This window comes from Sylvia atricapilla, chromosome 1, assembly GCF_009819655.1.
Source record: "Sylvia atricapilla isolate bSylAtr1 chromosome 1, bSylAtr1.pri, whole genome shotgun sequence".
Taxonomy (NCBI): Eukaryota; Metazoa; Chordata; class Aves; order Passeriformes; family Sylviidae; genus Sylvia; species Sylvia atricapilla.
The window spans coordinates 124,666-144,207 of NC_089140.1; the positions used below are offsets into that span (position 1 = coordinate 124,666).

A 19,542-nucleotide genomic window follows, 5' to 3' on the forward strand; every position below is an offset into this window, starting at 1 on the left:
CTGTAAAAGAAGTGACCCAGCACCTGCACAGCCACACTTGCCTGTTATCCAAGAGAAAGGCTGGCTCCAACAGCCACAGCCAGAAGGGGCAGGTGCAGGCTTCTGGGATTCCCTCGTGTGTGTGCTGCAAGTAGATCCATACACCACAAAACCAGAGGCAGGATGAGTCGGGCACAGCACACAGCAGCATGTACAGCCTCCAGCACATGCAGTCCCGGGAAGCAGATGGTAACTCTTCAAACCTGAGAGTTCAAAGCTGACTGTGCTGCTCAGAGGATGAGCCTCCATCCTTGGTGTGTAAAGGCTCCCTGTGCCTAATGCTGAGTGACCGGTTGCTGTTCCTCCACCAACGGGCTCCCTTCCCACTAATTATGGTGTTTTGTTTTGTTTTTTTAGAAAGCACAGCTGTGTGTTTATCACTGTGTAATGTTGTATATCACAAACAGGGTGGCACCTGGGGAGGGATACAACAGCCCCCAGCTCTTTCAGCACAGGAGTCCCTCCCTGTGTGCTGTGACCTGACACCAAGGTAACACAGCTCTCGTTACAAGGAGGAATGTCCCTCAGGGCTGGGAGCTCTGAACTGTTCCCTGACAATGCACAGCCCCTATGAAACACAAGTGGTGATTTCTCCTGCTCCTCACTCCCAGTATTAGTCACTCCTGCTTTGAGAGGGGCTCACTGCCACATATCTTCACTAGACCATTCTCCTTCACAAATGCACAAACAGGACCATTCCAGCCCTGTACTGCCCGATCACTGATGTTTCATTTTCTGGGAGCAAGAACCTCACTGTAGCACTGATGCCCCTTGTCACTGTGACAGTGATTTGCACTAGGGGAGGGTGATCAGGTGCCTCCCCATGAGCACAGGCTGAGAATAAAACCATTCAGTGTTGGCTGCACAAGCAGTAGCAGAACCACTGACAGATGAGTAGGTCTCCCAAGCTCACTCTTTGGAAGATGTGATTTGCTCAGGATGTGCCATTATGATGTGTGTACCTGAGCAGGAGACTCCCCATGGCAACACAGAGACCCTGGTGTGTTCTCCCACCAAACAAGCACACCAGCATCACCCTTTTATGAAATCATTGCAGTGACGCCTGCTGAAGGGCTTCCTTCTCTCTCCAAAGCACAGAAAACTCTGGTTTGTTCACATCTCTGCTGTGCTGCTGCACATTTTTCCTGGCTAAGCCTAAATCCTGTGTCACATTTACCTTCATTAGTCTAATCACTGGTTTCCAAGATGGAACAAATTCACACTTGGGGTGCCAGCCCTCCACTGCCCTGCTCCTGACATTCCCAGCCCTGTTGTGTGCAGCAGGTGGGATCCCAAGAGCAGGCTAGGTAGCAGGGAAAACTTGGCTGGTAGGGTGCTGTTGGTGGTACAGTGCTGTTGTTTCCTCTCTGGAGCAAAGCTTCCTGCAGTTACTGGGTTTCCCCTGATGGCATTACCTGTTCCAGAGCACAGATGTGATTCCATTTAATTCTGGAGTACCTTGAGTGCTCAAATCCACAGCCTTGCACCAAAGCAAGATCCCTCCTTTCACCAAACCCCTTTTGGACCTGGGAATGGCTTTTCTCTGGTAATTCTGTCCCCTGTAAATCAGATGCTTCTGCTCTTGCCCCTCTTTTCCCAGGTTACACTCAAACTTCTCAGGTCTCAAAGTTTAGTTGAACCTGTCACTTCCAAGCTCCTCTCAGGCCAGCTGCTTTTCATTTAGTGCAAAGTGGAACCACCAGCCACAGGTGTGTCATTATCCTGCTCCTTGGGGGCTGCAGCAGAGGCAGGTTAGGTTCTGCTGCCTATATAACCAGTGCTGGTTATGGTAATAACTGCTGGTGCTAAATAACCAGTCTCACAGTATTTGTTGGCTGCTCTGTTGGAGGTTAAGATGAGCTCAGAACCTCTGAAGAGACGTGATAATGCTGCTGCTTCTGGGGAAAAAAGATCTAAGAGGAAGCCTAAGAGAAAGGAAGCCTTTTCAGTCTACATTTATAAAGTACTGAAGCAGGTGAGTAAATGCTTCTTTTCTGCTCAAAGCTGCTTCTGCTTTGTATGTAAAGTAACTTCTGCCTGTTGTATGTTAGCACCATAAAGAGTAGGGAAGAAAAATCTGGGTTTCTAAAGAGATGGGGAAAGAAAAAATGTGTAACTGCAGGCACTGGAGAGCCCCAGCTGAAGCTTTGAAATTGAGGGGGTGGATTCTAGGGGTGGTAGAGATGGATCTAGAGCAGAAAGTGTTTCCTAGAGGGAATGAGCTCTGGTGCTGATCTCTGCCTGAAGAAGTAATTTCATGGAGGTCTGTACAGTAGAAACAGCTCCTTTCAGCCCTGTGACCAGGTAGCTGATGATTTTTGATGGGGAGGTGAGCGTGTTTTTGGAAGTGGCCATGAGTTTTCTCTAGGCCACAGTTGTCAGCATCAGCCTGTAGCTAGGACTTGGAGACTGGAGTATTTCCAGCCCTCAGAGCCATGTTTTTCATGGGGATTGTGAGGAGGCTTCTGCCAGTGCAATCCCAAAGTTCCTGTAGCATTTTGGGAGCCTCTCCTGAGTTTAAAGTGGCCCATGATTTGAGACCTTTAGGGTAGTGCTTTTGGAGTTGGAGTGCCCTGTCTGGGCTGGGGAATGAGGCCCCCTCTCCCTCCGGGGTGATGGGCATTGCAGATTGAGGTGGTCTTTGGTTACCATCTGGCAGGTGCACCCCGACCTCGCCATCTCCTCCAAGGCCATGAGCATCATGAACTCCTTTGTCCATGACATGTTTGAGCGCCTGGCGTCGGAGGCGTCCCGCCTGGCGCAGTACAGCCAGCGTGCCACCATCACCAGCCGCGAGGTGCAGACGGCCACCAGGCTGCTGCTGCCCGGGGAGCTGGCCAAGCACGCCGTCTCTGAGGGCACCAAGGCTGTCACCAAGTACACCACCGGCAAGTGACCCGCTGGGCCCCGAGAAACCTGCCGAGCCTGGCTGCTTCTGCTACATGGCTGGCTGTTTGCTGCTCTTCTACTGAAAAGGCAAAACCTCCTGTTGCCTGCCTGCAAATAAAAAAATGCATAGAAACACAGGTCGTGTCTTTAGTGTTTGTGTCACAAATTGTGAGGAGTTTAGACTGTGACCCTGGGGATTGTCTGGTGGGGCTGGGAGAATAGCTGCTGTTTGAAAACTACCACATTTAACTGGGAGCATGGTGTGCCTGGGGAAAGCTGGGGTCATTATGGGAAGTATAGTGGGTTCTCTGCAGTTCCCCAAACTCCTTACTATAGCTTTCAGATTCCTGACTGCTAAAAACTTCAGCTGCCTTTGACTTTCCTGCCCTTCTTCAACTGCTTCCTAACTGTGCTGAGTCTGCCCAAGTTATCAGTTTATATTGGCCAGAGTAAATGCTAAATCTCCCTGGGTCAATAGGATGAAGTTGGCACTGGGTAAAGAGCTTTTCTAATGTTTATGAACTATTTTCAAAGCTGTTCTTTGTTTGGTTGGGGCTTTTTTTCTGGTGGGCTGTGGGAATGAGTTTTTTCTTGTTAGCTGTTTTCGTGTTTTGTTTTTGTCATTGCTGTTGTTTGGGTTTTGTTGTTTCTGGTTTTATTTTTTTTTTTCTGGTGAAAGCTTTCTCCTTTTCAGCAGAACTGATGGAAAATGAGCTTTGCTGATAGAAAAAACAAACTGTTTTCTTTGTAGGCATGTGGCCATCCTCTCTACTTGCTTCCAGTGTCTTTAAAGAGAGCTTTATCTTGCAAGGCTCTAAACTGGGCTAGGACTGGGTGTCCTGTGTTCTGCCTTGGACCAATATATTAATGACTGGCCCCCACGGTCTTTCCTTGTATCCCCAGGTACTTCCTACAGGAGAGATCCAGGGCCCTGAAGGGAGCATGAGTGTGTTCTGTCTGTCCAGGTGGGACAGACAGACGTGCAGCCTGGGCAACCCACAGGGCTGAGTGTTGTGTCCACAGCCATGACCCTGTGGTGGATGGCTTGGCTGCCCTGTGAGCATGGCACCTCAGGATGTGTGGAGCTGTCCTGGGTTCCTGCACAGAGGTCTTGCCTCAGGGTCTGTGGTGGGGTGAAAAAAAAAAAAAAGTGGTCCATGTTCTGGATGGAGATCATAGAAGAGTTTTGGTTAAAAGGGTCCTTAAACCCCGTCCAGGTCCACCTCCCTGCCATGAGCAGGGACACCTTCCACGAGACCAGGCTGCTCCAAGCCCTGTCCAGCCTGGCCTTGAATGTTTGGGCATCCATGACTTCTGGACAACCTGTTGCAGTGCCTTTGGCCAGGTTCACCTTGGGACAGGATGGCTGATTCTCACATCTTACCTTCACACCCACTGTCAGGCTGGGAGCACCAGCAGGAACCAGAGCTGTGTTAAGGTCCACGGTGACAGTAAATGGGACAATCCTGGATTTCACCAGCTTTGTGAGGTGCTGCTGAGTCTCATGAGCTATGGAGCTGTGGCAGATGCTGCTCTCTGATGAGGGTCAGCCCAGTTCAACAGCATGGGCCAGACAAGATGTATGTGATGCTTCCAGGGAGGGGACAGGAGGCAGCAGCACTGAGCATCTCCCCTTCAGCTCCATCCCTGCTGCTGCAGACTGGGGCTGCCTGGGGGAGGGAGCCAAGGGGCTGCACTGGCTGCTCTGTTGCCTTTTGACTTAGGACAGCACTGAAGAGCAATCTCTTCCTTGTGTCTGGCCTGCGAGCCAGAACTGGACTGGAGCAGAGGGGTGGGCTGCACTTCTTTTCCTCCTTTAACCCTTGTGGTGGCTGCGCTGTGGGGAGAGGCTGTGTGGCTGCTACTAGGGACAGAGCAGCTAGAGGGATGGGCAGCTGCAGGCATGGACTGGAGGCCTGGGGGAGGCCAGCCAAAGAGTGGGAGGCTGAGCAGCCTTGATTTGCATGGAGCAGGTGAGCAGCTCCTCTCCTTGCTGAATTTGTTCTATTGCTCACTGGGCCATCTGTGCCTGTGCTCTGATCCACCTAAGGTGAGGAGAGGCAAGTTTTGCCTTGATCCGTAAGTGTGGAAAGGAGCTAGGTTCTAAACATACCTGAAAGTGAGATTAAAGCAGAAATGAAGTTAGGTGTTGGAATACAAAGTGATAATTCAACTTTTTTTCTTCTTCTTCATAAAGGAGAAAAGCGAAGGAAAACACCAAGAATGATTATGAAAAGCACAGGAAAGAAGTGACCACCACGGGTCCTGAGCTGGCTTATGGAGGGCAATGGGGCAGATCTGTGTGGGGTGTGATGGGTCTTGCCCTGGGGAAATCCCTCTCAAAGCCAGCAAGCAAGGCAGCGAGGGAGCAGGGCCATGGCAGCCAGGCCAGCAGGGTGGGGCATAAAAAGCCTCGGAGGAGCAGCCAGGACCCTCATGGACAGCAAAGACTTCGACGGTTTGTAGATTTTGCAGCCCCTGTGGCAAGTTAGCTACTTTTTTGCAGAGGCTGTTGAAAGCGGCAGTGTCGCAGACACCTCCTAGCAAGAGCAGGGGTGCGGAGATCTCCATCTTTGCTCGCTGAAATTTCATTGGCGCCTCGTTAGATTCTGGTAAAGTTTACCTGATGTATCGAAAGTTTATTGCTCCTGTGCCTGATGTATCATTTACAAGCTCTTTTAATGACCTTGGAAGAGGGCGCCTCGTTTTCTAAAATAAAGCCGTTTCTGCTCGTTGGTGGTGGTAGTTCAAAGCTTTAATTTACAAACCTTTATTTTGAGGAGGCAATGGAGAATATTCCTTACTTTTCACTCGTTCCCTGCAGCTGACTCCCGTTCCCAGCATCTCCAGCCGCGCTCCCTGAGGCTGAGCAGCAGCGTGGAGCTGCAGTTCTGCTCCTGCCCTGGAGATGGGTGTGTGTGACTGCCGGAGCCCGGAGCCGTGTGCGGCAGGAGCACGCTGCCGGGATCGTGCATCCTCCTCCTCCTGAGACACCGCAGCTCTCCCGGCAGGTGCGGGCTGGCCCTGAGCACAAGGTGCTGGGTTATGGGGGAGTGAGGGGCTGCCTCCTGTCTGAGAGAGCATCCAGCACCGCCTGAGCCCCAGGGGAGGAAGGATTTCAAGATGTAAGTGCTTAATTCTCCAATGCTCTATTTTTGCATCCTGCTTCGTGTCACACTCCCCTTTCCCCCTCCATCCACAACAAAGGCTTGGAGAATGGAGTTGGAGATTGGCCTCGTTCCTCTCACGAGGTGCCTGCGTTTCCTCAGAGCTGTGACAGTAGTGCAGGTGCACCAACACTGAGGGGCAGGAGGAGGAGGTTGCTCTTGGAATGAGGGAGTTCTGCACTGCCCACATTGTCCCTTTCACACTTCGTTATGGGGGTGAGTTCATCTCTTGCTGTGCAGGGATCCTGGAGCTTCCCTGGTGCCTGCACAGGATGTCACACAGGGTTGTCTTTTCCTGGGGGTTCACGCAGTGTTTAGCTGATGAGCTTTGGTGAGGAGCATGCCTCAGCTCAGCTGCTTTCAGACTGGGCTTGTGGCTCCAGTGACATTTGAGCAAAGTTGCTTTTAGGCTCTGCCACTGGTGATTCACAGCTCACGGTGAGAACAACTCAGAATATTAAGGTTACACTAAAAGCAAAATTTGAAGCCTGTGCAGGCTCTCTTCCAAAGTGTCTTGGGGCTGCCTTGCTCCGTGTGTGTCTCTTTGCCCATGTCTGCCTGTGCCTTTGCAAGTCTCACAGCAAGTTTTTAGTGCTGCAACACTGCAGACCTGTCATGTTGCACGTCCCTGACCCCACGTCTATGTTCTGACTGAGCTATGCATTTCTGTGGGCTAAAAACAATTAATTCTTTTTCTTTGTCCTTTCTTCAAAATCTCAAAAAGAGCACCCTAGCGCTGAATGAGAATTCATGAAAATATCATCAACGCTTGTGTTCTGTTTTCCTTTCTGTAAGAGAGCAACGGCTCAAGAGCATGTGCTCTTTCTTTCACACAGAGGAGGACCAGGGGGCAGAACATCCCTGAAGTCCATTGTGAGAGCAGGGAGCTTTTTGGGCAGTGGAGGCTGGCAGCAGTGTGCAGACCTGTGTGTGTTCTCCTCTTCCCATGTTGTGTCCCTTGGCAGCCGTGTTGCCAGGTGGCTGCTCCGGTGCCTCATTAGACACTGTTCCAAATAGCAGAGGCAGGAGCAGTTCAGCACAAGGAGGAAAATGAGCTGGTGATGGATAGCCCTGGTGATGCCAAAGTTGTTAAAATATGAACCTCTGATATACAGCTGGGGTTACAGCAATGGACTCTCATCCTCTCTGTGCTCAACTGCAAGTGTGTGGGGATGGTGCTGGTCTGTCACTTCCTTCTCTCTTTAGTCTGAGGTTGTCTCTGAGTTCTGGGAGCTTGTGGTGGCCTTAGAATCCCTGTGTGGGGGAAAGGAGAGGGGAGATGATCCAAGGTCAGACAGGCACTCCCCACCAGCAGATGCACTGTTGTCTGAAGCTGTGTCATCCCTGATGCTGCCAGTGCTGTAACAGGATCGAGCATCCACAGCACCCTTGGAACTGTCTCTGTCTGTGCTCTCTCCAGCAAGGGTTGCTACAAATAGTTTGTTTCCTTGGGGTTTTTTTCCCTCTTTCTGTGCTCTGTGTGCTCTGGATTCTTGGATGTAACCAACAATAATGCTCCTTTCTTCATCTCCCAGGCTCAGGACTGTGCTTGGGGGTTTGTGAGGTGAAAACCTTCAGACTAAGCGAAAAAGGAAATCTTATGTTGTACCCATAACTTCCAGGGCCATATAAAGGGGTTAGGAGGCATCCTTGTTCTCATCCTTGTCCTCTCCCTGTGTAGCCTTGCATTACCTGATGCCAAACTGAGGAGAGACAGAAAGAGCTGCTGTCTGGTGAGGTGCTCCCCTGACGTGGAGCCCTGGGGAATGACTCACAGTGCCCCTGGTGCCTGGAAGCTGCTCTGGGGCTGGAGGTCACTGGGATGTGGACAAAAGGGGTGTCCTCACATAGGCAATGTCCATGGGCCTGGAGAGCTGCCAGTGGTGCCCTGTTTGGCCAGCGAGGAAGAGGAGGAGGATGCTTCCATGTGGCCCCATGCAGGGTGTGGGGCTGGAGAAGGGAATGACATGGGCAGAGTGGCCCCATGAGGAATGGCTGCTGCAGGCCACACGCCGCTTTCCCATTAGTGAGTGTTTAGTTCAGCGTTTTAAATAATTGTGTCCTCGGAATGATATTTAAAATCCATTTGGGAGGCAATGAGGCGGGAAAGTGCCTGTGCCATTGTGATGACGCTGCGCAGGCCGTGCCACACATGCATATTACAAACTCCTTACAGGCTCCTCTCCACGCATGCTGCTCCCTCCCCACAACCTCCTTCTGAGGCTCTGAATGCATCTCCCCGCCATGGCTGCAGTGCTTGGCCCTATGGAGACGTCTTTTGACAAGATAGACGTGGTGTCCTCTGGGATGAGAGAGAAGGCACAGCCGGATCATGGCAGTTGGGTGGTGTCCATGGGAATGGAAGTGTATGGGGACTGCCTGCTGATGGAACACTTGTGCAGGCTTCCTAGCCTTTGCCCGTGGTCACTTTCTGGCCAACCCTTGGACTTGTCACTGTGGATTCCTGACCCTGAAGCCCCAGGGCTTTCAGCTGCTGTGCTCTGTTGGAGGGGTTCTGTCAGCTGTCCTAGGCTGGCTCTGAAGCCCATGGCAAGCCTGTGCTCCTGAATGTCCATGGGAAATGCCTGAGCTGGAGGGACTAGGTGTGAGGGAGCTGATGGAGCAGCAGCAGTTCTGTGGGTGCCGGTTCGTGGTTGGTTGGGAGAGTGGCCTTGCTGCTCTTTCTGTTTCTGTTCCTTTCTGACTGCTGTGTGGGCACCCTCTGCTGTCCCCTCAAGCCATGCAAGATAGAAATCCTGTGTAGGAGGACAAGGGTCCTGTTACCACTTTATCCTTGTCCTGCCTTGGTGCTGCAAGGAGTATTCAGTCCTCATCCTCTTCTTCCTGATCATGTCCAGGCCCTCCTAGCCAGGGGTTTTTCTCAGTGCTACCTTGTGACCAAACATTTGTGGGCTGAGGATGAAGGCCCCAGGTGTGCTTAAGGACATGTTGGGTTCTGACATCCCTGTCTTTGCTCACTGGCCCAGCTGGCTGCTCTTCTGCATAGGAAATGGGTGGCTCTGACACCCTTTTCTCTGCCTGCAGCTGAGGGCCCTCAGTGTCCCTCTGGACTTTCCTGCTTGGCATCTGTGGGTGCTGGGCTTGGAGATGCTAAAGGTGGTTGCTTGTGTTTTGCAGGTTTGGGGTATTTTTTTTTTCTTTGTAATTTTGGGTTGGTTTGTTTGAAGCGGTTTGAGGTATTTTTTTGTTATTAGCCACGGGAATGGGAGAAAATATCCAGGGTAGCTGGTGCAGTCAGGAACATGCAGACTGAGTTCTGTGAAATGCTGAGTGTGAGGACAGTCCCTGCCCATAGCCAGTGTGCAGGAGGTAATGGGGTGGGGGACACCTGCAGTCAGGGCGTTCCTCCCAGGGGCCTTTCTGGATGGCCTTGAGTGCATGAGTAGTGCTGAGTGTGAGGGGTTAGTTTGGGATTCTGTTCCCAAGCCCATAGCTGGGGGATAATGATGGCATTTGTCCCAGTGATAGGAATGGCACGAGTTGTAAAGACAGGTTAGAGAGGAACTAAGAGTCCTTAGTTTCTCCTTTCCCTCATCTCTTAGGGAATCCAGAATTCCTGTACTCAAAGTTCCCGAAGTCAGGGCTATTGCTCTGAGCCCCTCACCTGGCTGGAGGAGACTCTCTGAAGCTTGGATGTGGATTCCACAGTGGAGCTGGAGAGACACCTTCTGCATCTTTCAGGAGAACAATGTGCTCCCAGTCCAGCACCAGTGGGATGCTGCAGGTGCTCATTGGCACAGAGCATCTGTGCTGTGGCAATGGGAATATTTAGCATGATCCCAGTCCTAGGACTGGTTCATGGACCCTCTTCAGCTTCAAGGTTCTCACATAACTATTTTTTCTTCTCTGGAAACAGCTGCCTAAAGGAACACAAGCAAGGTCTGGCTCCCTGTTTGATCAGCACCTCCCTCCGCACTACAAAGAACTTCATCCCAGTTTGGGGCCAACGTGACAGGATAACCTGGGTTGTACAAGCTGCTTGTCTCAGGGCTCACCTCTCTGCCCTTCTGTGTCCTGCCCAGCCCTGTGGGCAGCCAGCCTTGCTGCCCCAGGGAACAGCTGCTTCCCAGAGCAGTGGGTGGTACTTGTGAGGGTCTTCTGGTCCCTGTGCAGGTGCCCATGGGGAAGAGCCCTGTCCTAAGTCCTTTATGACTTCTGGCACCGAGTCTGATCCAGGCCTTTCCTAAGCTCTCTCTCACCCACCTACCTCCCTGGCATGGTTGTCCCCACCTTGCTCTGCCTCTTTCTCAGTGGGAGCACAGTATGGAATGGGAGCTCTTTGCAGAGCCAACAGGCACAAAGAGGGTGTTTCCAGGCCACCTGCCACCCCTCTGCTGTGCCTAGTCTGTGCTGGTGATTGCACTGAGCAGCTGAAAGTAAGCCCTAGGAAGAAGGGGAGGTGGTGATGAGGAGCTGCCAAGCCAGGCTATTTATACTGGGTGATTCAGGCCTGTGCCTGAGTCCAGCCAGATACAGGGGAGCTGGAACCCAGGAGCAACCTGCAAAGGAGAAACCCTTGAACAAGAGGCTCTTTGCTGCAATAGCTCATCTACTGTGTGGCTCAGACTTCTCAGGTTAGTTACCTGTGATGGACTGCACGTTTCCTCTGCACTCTGCCACAAAACGTTTGCTGCAGCAAGCTCAGTGGAAGGATTCTCCCAGTGTGAGGTCCCACCACAGTGAGCCCAGCCTGAGCCCAGATGGCTGGGGACAGCAGCACAGCCGCCTGGAGCCCCTGGAGTGCCGGGATCTGCTGGTGCAGAACGCACTCTTCACTGGAGACCTGGACATGGTGCAGAAGTACTTCACCAAGAGCGCAGCCATCAATCTCATCATTGAGACCAGGGGCGATGTGCTGCGCTGGACCAGCCGTAAACGTGGTGGGTATGAGGCACATGGGGGGATAGAAAATGCCCAGGATGGGCTCCAAAATAGGGCTCAGGAACCCGAGAAAAATGTTGAAAGGAATCCCCAGTGATGGAAAATGGTTGAGGGAAGAAAGACTTGGGAAAAGCAGCTTCAGTGGGAGGAAAGAAGTTTCCAAGGCTGTACCAGAAATAGTAGTAGGTTTGTTGAAGGTGGCATGAGGCAGATCTAATGGGAGATGATGAGAATTATTGCTACTGGAGAATTAATGCTACTGGAAGAGCTGCTGGAGAAGCACATCCTCAGGACTGTCATGGTAGAGATTGCTGGGATGGATGTGAAATACCTGTGAGGTGGGGAGCGTGCATGGGTGAAAAGGCATCAGAATGCTGTTCTGTTCCATGAAATAGATTTGACAAGGGGAGCAGAAATCCAGTCTACAATAAAGGTGGTGGAATCAAGCTTTCCTCAGTGACAGGAGATAGGAGCTGATCATTCTTGGTGTTTCTTTCCATCTGTACACCTCACTGTACCTTGTCCCAGGCACATCTTGGGGCTACCACACATGCTTCCACACACTCTGGTGCCTTTTACTTACCTTCTCATCAACACCATCTATGAGCTTCTCAGTAGGCAATGCAGCTGGTCTGTTCAAGGGAGAGGAGTGCTGGGCAGCCTGGCTGTGCCCTTGTTCTTGCTGCTGTCAATTAGCGATGTGGTGCAGGCAGACTCCCACGATTTAAGAGTGTCAAGTGGGGAAGGGCCTTTAACTCTACCTCCCTCCTCTACAGAAGGCTGGTGGCAAAAGCCACCTGTACCACAATGGAGGATCTGTTGGTGAAGCTGCTTTCCCAGAGGAGCAAGTGTCCTAATGCTTAGTCAGGCAACAGCTTTTTGTGGGGATCCACTCCAGCAAGAGACAAATAGGGTGTGTGGGCTTGCAGATGCATGTGCTGCTACTTGTGAGTGGCAAAGATTATTTACTGAGTTGCCAGATTTGTACCGCTCAGGTTTTGAATTTCTACAGTCTACTTAGGAATGAAATCACTAAAGCTACTCACTTTGGGTAGCTGAGACCATTTGTCAGTAAAATACAAATTGGGTGTTGTAACTCCTCTCTCATGCTAAGCTGGCAGGCATGAGCAGCCAGTCTCTCTGCTTGTAAAGGTTTGTGCCCCAGAGAAAATGGAACAGACAATGTAGAACAACCTCATGCAGAAATTTCTCTAGTCAACAAAGTCTGAAGACATGAAAAACCCAACCAAACGTGATCATTCATCAAGCACAGAGCAAAAATGTGCGGCCAGATTTATCAGATGAGAATACAGAACAAAAAACCAAAACCAACCTTCATGTTACCCGAGGCTTGTCTCTGTATCTCACTGACCATGCAAGGATAGGTTCTTAGAACTGACTCAGTGACCTTAACAGTAGGTTCTCGTGACCTTGTCTTTCCCAGATCACCTCGTTGGTATTTTAAGGTGCCCAGAGGAAGTGTAAACTGTCTGGTGTCACTGATATGTACACAGCTTTCTGCCTCCTTGGTGCATGACTGGGAACCTCAGGCTCTCATAGGAAACCTGCTTATACCCTTGGGCTAATAGAGGGTCTCATTGGGTAAGAACATCTGCCAGGGACTTCCCTTCCTTTACATTTTTGCAGGCTAAGTTTTAGTTAGACAAGGTGAAGTCTGCACAGACAGAGCAAACTGGATACTGTCAGCATACTGTCAGAACTTGCTCATTTATTTTCATTACTAGAGAAGGGTAAAGTTCCCTGTCTTACACTCTGCTCCGGTCCCCTGCTAATTGTTGCTTGGTGGTCTATTGGGGTCACTTAACCAGTGTTTAGATGCATGATCTGAGTAGCTCCATGACACAGAATTCAACTGAACTCTACTAGCTTTCCACGCAGTTTGACATGTTCTGTAGATCACCTGGTGTGAACAATATGTACACAGTGCTAATGCCACATGAGCTCTTCTGTGACTGAGGTGGCGGGCTGGCTGTATGCAGCCAAGTGGGGCCAGAGGAAATCACCATCTCAGGTGACAGGACTGCAGTGAGCAACCAGTCAGGGCACTGTATTAGGACTGAAAGGGAGCACTGAAGCTTTGCAGGGGCTTTGCAGGGCTGGATATCAAGAAAAAGGAGAAAGTGGGGAGGGTCTAAAGGATAATTCCCTCCAAATTTTCCCGTCCTTGTACCTATTTGTACCACTTCTTTGGCTTTGATTAAGTAGCTTGTTTAAAAACCTTCCTAGTGCAAATGGCTCAGGTGCAACTGGTAAATGGGTGTGCAGTGCTGGAGACGTGTGGAGCCAAGGGGTGAACAAAGGCATGGAAATATGTGTGGAGCTGCTGGAGTTGTGCTGTTGTGGTCTGGGTAGCACTGGGCAGCACGTTGAGCAGGCATGAAACCATTTCCCTCCCTACTGTCTTAATGATGTCCCATTCCCATTTCTACCCTTCAAGCTCCCCTGCCCTTCCTGAGAATTTTCCCTTCACAGCAGGGCACTGCTGAGCTACTGCTGCCTGAGTGGAGAGCCTTTATCAGCCTCTTGGCCCCAGCTTTTGGTCACAAGGTTTCCCAAAATAGAACAGCTGAGACTTGAGCTGTGCCCAGGCAGAGCCAAAGAGAGGGGTGTGGACACCCTGGGCTGGCAGGCAGACTCTCGGCCCAAACACGGGCTGCTGGTGGGGCTGTGCCCAAGAGCCAGTCTGGGGTGCAGCAGCAGGTCCTGCCCTGGCCTCTGGGGCGGGTCTGGCTGTTGTTATGGGCAGCATCACAGGCAGAGGAGACGGGAGCCAGGAGCCCATCCGCACACGGCAGGTGGATGGCCCTGCCCAGGTGTTCTGGCAGGCTCTGCTGGCGGGGGACCACGGGGCTGTAGCTGAGATCCTCAGAGATCCCCAGAACAACCTGAGCCCCAAGGCTGTGTTTGACACCAGTGACCTGGAGGAGTGGAAGAACTACCGCTTCAACCCCCGCGGGCTGAGTATGGGGAGCAGTGGGCTGTGATGGGCCAAACACCGTGTGATGTTTGTGCTGGTTGCTGTGGGGCACGGCTGGGGCTGGGGCTGTGTGTTATGGGTGCTGCTTGGGTTCAGAGGAACGGGCACGGGAACAAGAGCGTGGGGATGCAGTCAGGTTCTCATGTGTTCCTTGTGAAAGCGGGTTCCTGTTTCTGAGGGCACAGGGAGCATCCAGGAAAGCTGGTCCCTCTCACTGTGCTGCCATCTCCCACTGTGGGTCGTGCCAGACTATCACAATATGAGTTAGATCTGAGATGATCCAGTTTGAACGTGGCCCTGGAAAACACAGATGGCCACATACTGCCTCTGCAAGAAGGAACTAAGAGGATGTAATGTGTGTAACATGCCATGCAGTCTGGGCTGTCCTCCAGCTTAGCCTGGGTAGGCAGCAAGAAGCACAGTTCAAGGAGCTCTTTTCCTGGAGTCTGTAAGGCAGCAGACTGCACCAGCTCAGCGGTGGTTTGTGCTGGGTCAGCATCTTTGAGAGCTGGCGCATTTCAGCCCCTTCCTCTCTCCTAGGTTCTAGATGCCCATCTCTGCTGTAGCTTGCTGTCTGCACCCTGCTTAGGGCTGGTTTGAGACCCCCGTGTGTGCGGCAGTGGGCTCTGACACCTCTCTTACTGCCCAGGTCCTTGTGTTTGGGGTGCTTCACACATGGTGTCTGGCCCTGCTGGTGCCCCAGAGCCTTCATCTGCTGTGCTCCTGACACCAGAAACCCCATGTGCCCACCTGAGGCACAGGTGAAGGGCACACTGCCCAGAACAGCCTGTGCTCTGGGCTGCTGCTCGCTGGAGCTCCGTGTCTGCATGGCCTGAGAGCCTCCCAGGGATCTCCGCCTTCGGCGGGCCACTCCAAACGCAGGGATCTTGCAGGGAAGGGACTTCAAGTCCTTTGAGGGGAAACACGAGTCTCTCAGGGGGATGTACACAAGGCACTTCAGGGAGGCGGGCAGGGTTTTGTGCGCCGCGGCTGGATGCGGCCCCCTGACCTCTGCTCCCCCGCAGGACTGTGGTCGCTGAGCTACGAGCAGGAGCTGACCACGCCGCTGCACATCACGGCCGGCCGGGGCTACACCGAGTGCCTGCGGCTGCTGCTGCTCCGCGGCGCCGCCGTGGACTTTGCCCCCGGGGGAAGGACGGCGCTGCACGAGGCTTGTGCGGCCGCCAGCGCCGGCTGCGTGCGCCTGCTGCTCGCCTCCGGAGCTGACCCCGAGGCCGTCTCCGAGGATGGCTACAGGCCCCTGCACCTCTGCAAGAGCTCCGGCTCCATCGAGTGAGTTCTGCTCGGGCTGGGGGCGCAGCCAGCCGCCCTCCCCCTCGAGCCCGAGCCCGTGTAGGAGGGGGTTCCTCCTCATCCCTGAAGGTGGCTTGGTGGGTGCAGAATGGGGGTGGCCTCGGTGCCTGTTCCTGGACCAGGATCACGTCTGAGGTCAAACAGGTGACTGCAAGCTCTTGTCCTCGGTAGGTGGAGATGAGGAGCCAGCGGTCACACTGTAATGTTCAAGGTGCTCCTGTGCAGATGCACCACCTATGCGAGCAGGCGTCAGGTGTGACAACACTTCAAGAGGTCTGTGCAGAGTTAGCTGGTATTAGGGTGACGGTATCTCTGCTCACCAGTCACCCTGGCTTAAAACCACTGCTCCAGGGCATGAGGGGCAGGGATTTTTGGACTCTGGGGAAAAGCTGTGGGGTGGTACAGATGTGAGGGCTGGGCAGCACGATGGGATGTGGAGATGAGCAATGGTCACCAAATCACCTTGGCCCTCACAGGTGTGTCCGGCAGCTGCTGCAGCACGGTGCCACTGTGAACAGTCAGACGGAGGAGGAGCACGACACAGCACTGCACGTGGCGTCACGGCACGGCCTGGCAGAGCACGTCCAGCTGCTTCTGCGCCACGGGGCTGACTTGGAGCTAAAGAACAAGGAGGGGCAAACGCCACTGAACGCTGCCTGTGCCCAGCAGCACCAGCCCCAGGACATGGACCGCTACTACCGGGTGTGCCAGCTGCTGGTGGAGAGCGGGGCCAGTGTCAACACTGCGGATCGGGACCAGCAGCACCCCCTTCACCTGGCCTGCAAGAATGCCAACGCTCAGATCGCAGAGTTACTGCTGGCCCGAGGGGCCAACGTCAACGACATGAACTACGGTGGCAACACGGCCCTGCACAACATCCTGCAAGTGGCTGCCTACAAACTGGAGCATGGCCCAGAGCTCGTGGTGCGAGCGCTGCTCAACCACGGAGCCGTCCGCATCTGGCCGGGCTCCCTCCTCAAGGTGTGCTGGGGGTGTGGTGGGAGGGGAAGCCTGTGAACAACCTCAGGGCTGTCACAGCAGGGTCTGTCACAGCAGGGCTTGTTCCATGGCAGCCTGTTCGCTGTCCTGCCCTGCTCTGCCCACGGCCTGGGAAGGGACAATTGGCATTATTGGTATGGGAATACTGGTGTGTTCTCCTGTAGTGTGTTTTGCTGCAGGACTCTCCTGCTTCTGTCTGCTAGAGCTGTGTGGACAGTGTTCACCCTGTTTCCGTAATTAGTTGCTCTGGAAAGTGTTAGTCCTTTTCCTCTGGAGATGTTTCTTCTCAGGTGCACACCCTCCAACTCCTGCTGTCTCTGCAAGACACCAGCAGACAAAGGGTTAATTTCCTGTCTTAATTCCTGAGCAGTGCAATAATTACCCAGCCCGGAGATCAGCAGATTGCTCTCCCCTTTGGGAAAATACAGGAAAATCAACAATTAACACTAATTAATCTCCTATTAACGCCAGATAATGAGGATCACTGGTACCGCCAGAATAGACTCTGACAGCTACTGCTGGCCTGGGCCATGGGGAGTGACAGCCCAGAGCCAGGGAAATCTGCCTCTGTTGAGCTTTGCCTGCGTGGGGTGTGTTCCAAAGGCTGTTCTGTTGCTAGGTGTGTGGCATTGGTGTGTCACCTGCACCCACGTGAATGTGGGACACACCAGAGATGTTGTACAAATATGTGTGAAGTCTTCTGGGGCTCTGTGCTGCCCTTGACATGGGCACAGCGCTGCTTTAGACACAGCTACAGATGTCTCTGTGCCCTGCACCAAACAGGCACAATCCTGCATCCCTGAGACCCTGGTGTGGCTCTCAACAGAGGCTCAGGGTGCTGTGCTCTGGCTGATCACAAAATGAGTCCCAGTCCCTGCCCTGGAATGGCTCATGCTCTGACTGCCAGAGTATGAGGTAAGGAGCCTGGTGTAAAGCAGAGCCTTGTTGTTTATGAGCTACTTGCACAGTGAAGCTGATGCAGGTGGTCATTCCAGCCATGTGCAATGGCCCTGTGTCTGAGGAGAAGCTGTGGGGGCCTGGTTGTGCTGAAGGCAGCCATGCTGTGCATGCTGAGTGAGGGCTCAGTCCTCCTCTTTGCAAGGAGGAGATGCTCTGGTGCTTCATACCTGCAGTGTTTTTTCTCTCCTGGGTCAGCATGAGGGAAGGGGAGGAGTTCACTGGGTTTACCACATCTGGATTGAACAGTACTTTAGGAGGTGACAGTGGGGCTTGCAGGATCTTGCCCCATGATGGTGATCACCTGCTCTTGATGCCTTAAGTTTTAGCTTTCATATTTTCCAGGTTCTGTACTGCTTTAGTATATAACTTTGGACTTCCTATAAAATGTTAGCCAATTCTTCTCACAGTTTAGTTAGACGAAACGGTCCTTTTCCAGCCTGAGAACCAAGGATGCCATTATAGCTTCAGGCCCAAAAACTATAAAAAACAGCCAGCTGAGGAGATCAGTCTGGGAGGATGGGACCTCATAACCTGAAGCTGTAATTGGACAATTAACCCCAATATGTATATGGACCAAAACTTCTAAAAATGTGAAAATGTGTGATCCATCATCCATCTTGGGTGGAGCCACAGCCAGGCTCTTGTACTTCCCGAGGTGTATCCTTTGAAGGCCTTTTAATAAATACCTACCTTATTCCTTTAATGCTGTCTAGCCTCTGTTCCAGGTAGCCTATCAAGGCATCACTCTCTCCCTGGCCAGGTGCTGAGGTACTGCCACAGCTGCCCACGTGTCATCGAGGCCCTGGTGAACAGCTACACCCACGTGCGTGTCTCTGAGGACTGGGTGGAAGCAGTTCCAGTAGAGGTTGTACAGGTAAGGGAACAAATGCTGACTGCTGCCTGAAGAACATGTGTTCAGGTTCTGGTGGGCTGCCAGGGACATCTGGGCCTGGGGGGTTTGGGCAGAGCTGGGGCTGGCCATGCAGAGTTGCAGGACACAGGGGCGGTGCTCTTGGGGACAGGGAGGATGCTCCATGGTGAGGCAAGTGGATGTCTACCTCTGGTCCCAGGGTAATATCCTCAGCTTTGCGTGCCTCTGGTCCTTTCTTCTCTCTGTAGAAATACCCATGTTTCTACCAGTCACTTTTCTCCCTGGGGCACAGACCTCGCTCCTTGCAGCACCTGGCTCGGTGCACCCTCAGGACCCTCCTGGAGGGACGGCTGCTCCTGGTCCTGTCCCAGCTGCACCTGCCAAGTGCCCTGCACCACTTCCTGCTGCTGGGCTTCGAGGATGTTCTCTACTAGGGCTGGCAGTTCCAGTCCTGCTGTGCCTTTCTCTGCAGATGTTCCATCCCTGCCAATGCAGTCTGTGCTTTCCCAGCTGTCCCCTTCCCCTCACCCCACTCCTGCCTGGCCACATCAGCCCCTGTGTCAAGCCTGTTGCTGTGTCCCAGTCCCAATCAGCCTTATGCTCTGCACTGTGCACCTGTTTTGGAGCATTCTGTTTGTCCATACCAATCAGGAAGAGACTCCAGACTAACAAAAGCAGGTAGGGGAATTAGGGCATTCTGTGGTACAAGAGCAAAGACACTGCATGGCTCACAGGCCTAGTAGTAGGATATCTCCCTATCCAAACCCTCTAGCCTGTACTAGGCAACTCTGGTGCCCCGCATGATTGCTGTAATCCTGTCATTAGTCAAGTTGCTTAGTGTGTACTCAAAGGTGTTTGGAATAAATCCTGTTCTTCATACCTACCTGAGCACGACTTCTACATTTCTTTGAAGACTGTCCTGACAGAGCTCACCTGACATGCCATGGGTGGTGGCATATGTGCTCAGACCTGTGCACCCACCTGCTTCTTCGAGGGAAACGTGTGGTAGATATTCCAATCAAACTCCTTTTCTGGAGGTACAATGTCTGAGTTACCTGGCTCAGGAGCCTGGGGTGGGATGGCCACACCTCCCTGCTGGCTGAAGAGGAATGTGCCCTGGGAATGCTGCTCCCCTGGGCAGAGAGCAGCCAGCACACAGCCCTGTGCAGGGTCACACTGAGGGCTGGGCTGCACCCACCTCTGACAAAGTAAAGGGAAATGTTTTATCCTGTGGCTTCAGGACAGGGCTGTAAAGAAAAGGGAGCACTATCCATCCTTTAAAGGCCTGCTGTAAGCAAACTCCATTTCTGCTCCTGGCTCAAGGAGTGCCTTGAGCACCTCAGCTGTGGCTGGCACAGGTACCCAGGGCAGCAGACTGTGGGTCCCTCCTCTTGCTGCACTCA

The 19,542-nt window shown here is 52.8% G+C and overlaps 2 protein-coding genes across 2 annotated transcripts; both read left to right on the top strand.

The window, feature by feature from the left end:
• The first annotated feature begins 1,507 nt into the window (after positions 1-1,507).
• H2BK1 (H2B.K variant histone 1) lies at positions 1,508-2,954 on the top strand. Its single transcript, XM_066320248.1, has 2 exons — positions 1,508-2,014; positions 2,699-2,954. The coding sequence occupies exons 1-2, from the start codon at positions 1,895-1,897 to the stop codon at positions 2,933-2,935; spliced, it is 357 nt and encodes a 118-aa protein (XP_066176345.1). The 5' UTR covers positions 1,508-1,894; the 3' UTR covers positions 2,936-2,954.
• A 7,613-nt stretch (positions 2,955-10,567) lies between these two features.
• Positions 10,568-18,786, top strand: ASB10 (ankyrin repeat and SOCS box containing 10). Its single transcript, XM_066313035.1, has 5 exons — positions 10,568-10,996; positions 15,021-15,288; positions 15,786-16,290; positions 18,029-18,142; positions 18,388-18,786. The coding sequence occupies exons 1-5, from the start codon at positions 10,705-10,707 to the stop codon at positions 18,571-18,573; spliced, it is 1,365 nt and encodes a 454-aa protein (XP_066169132.1). The 5' UTR covers positions 10,568-10,704; the 3' UTR covers positions 18,574-18,786.
• The last annotated feature ends 756 nt before the right edge of the window (positions 18,787-19,542 follow it).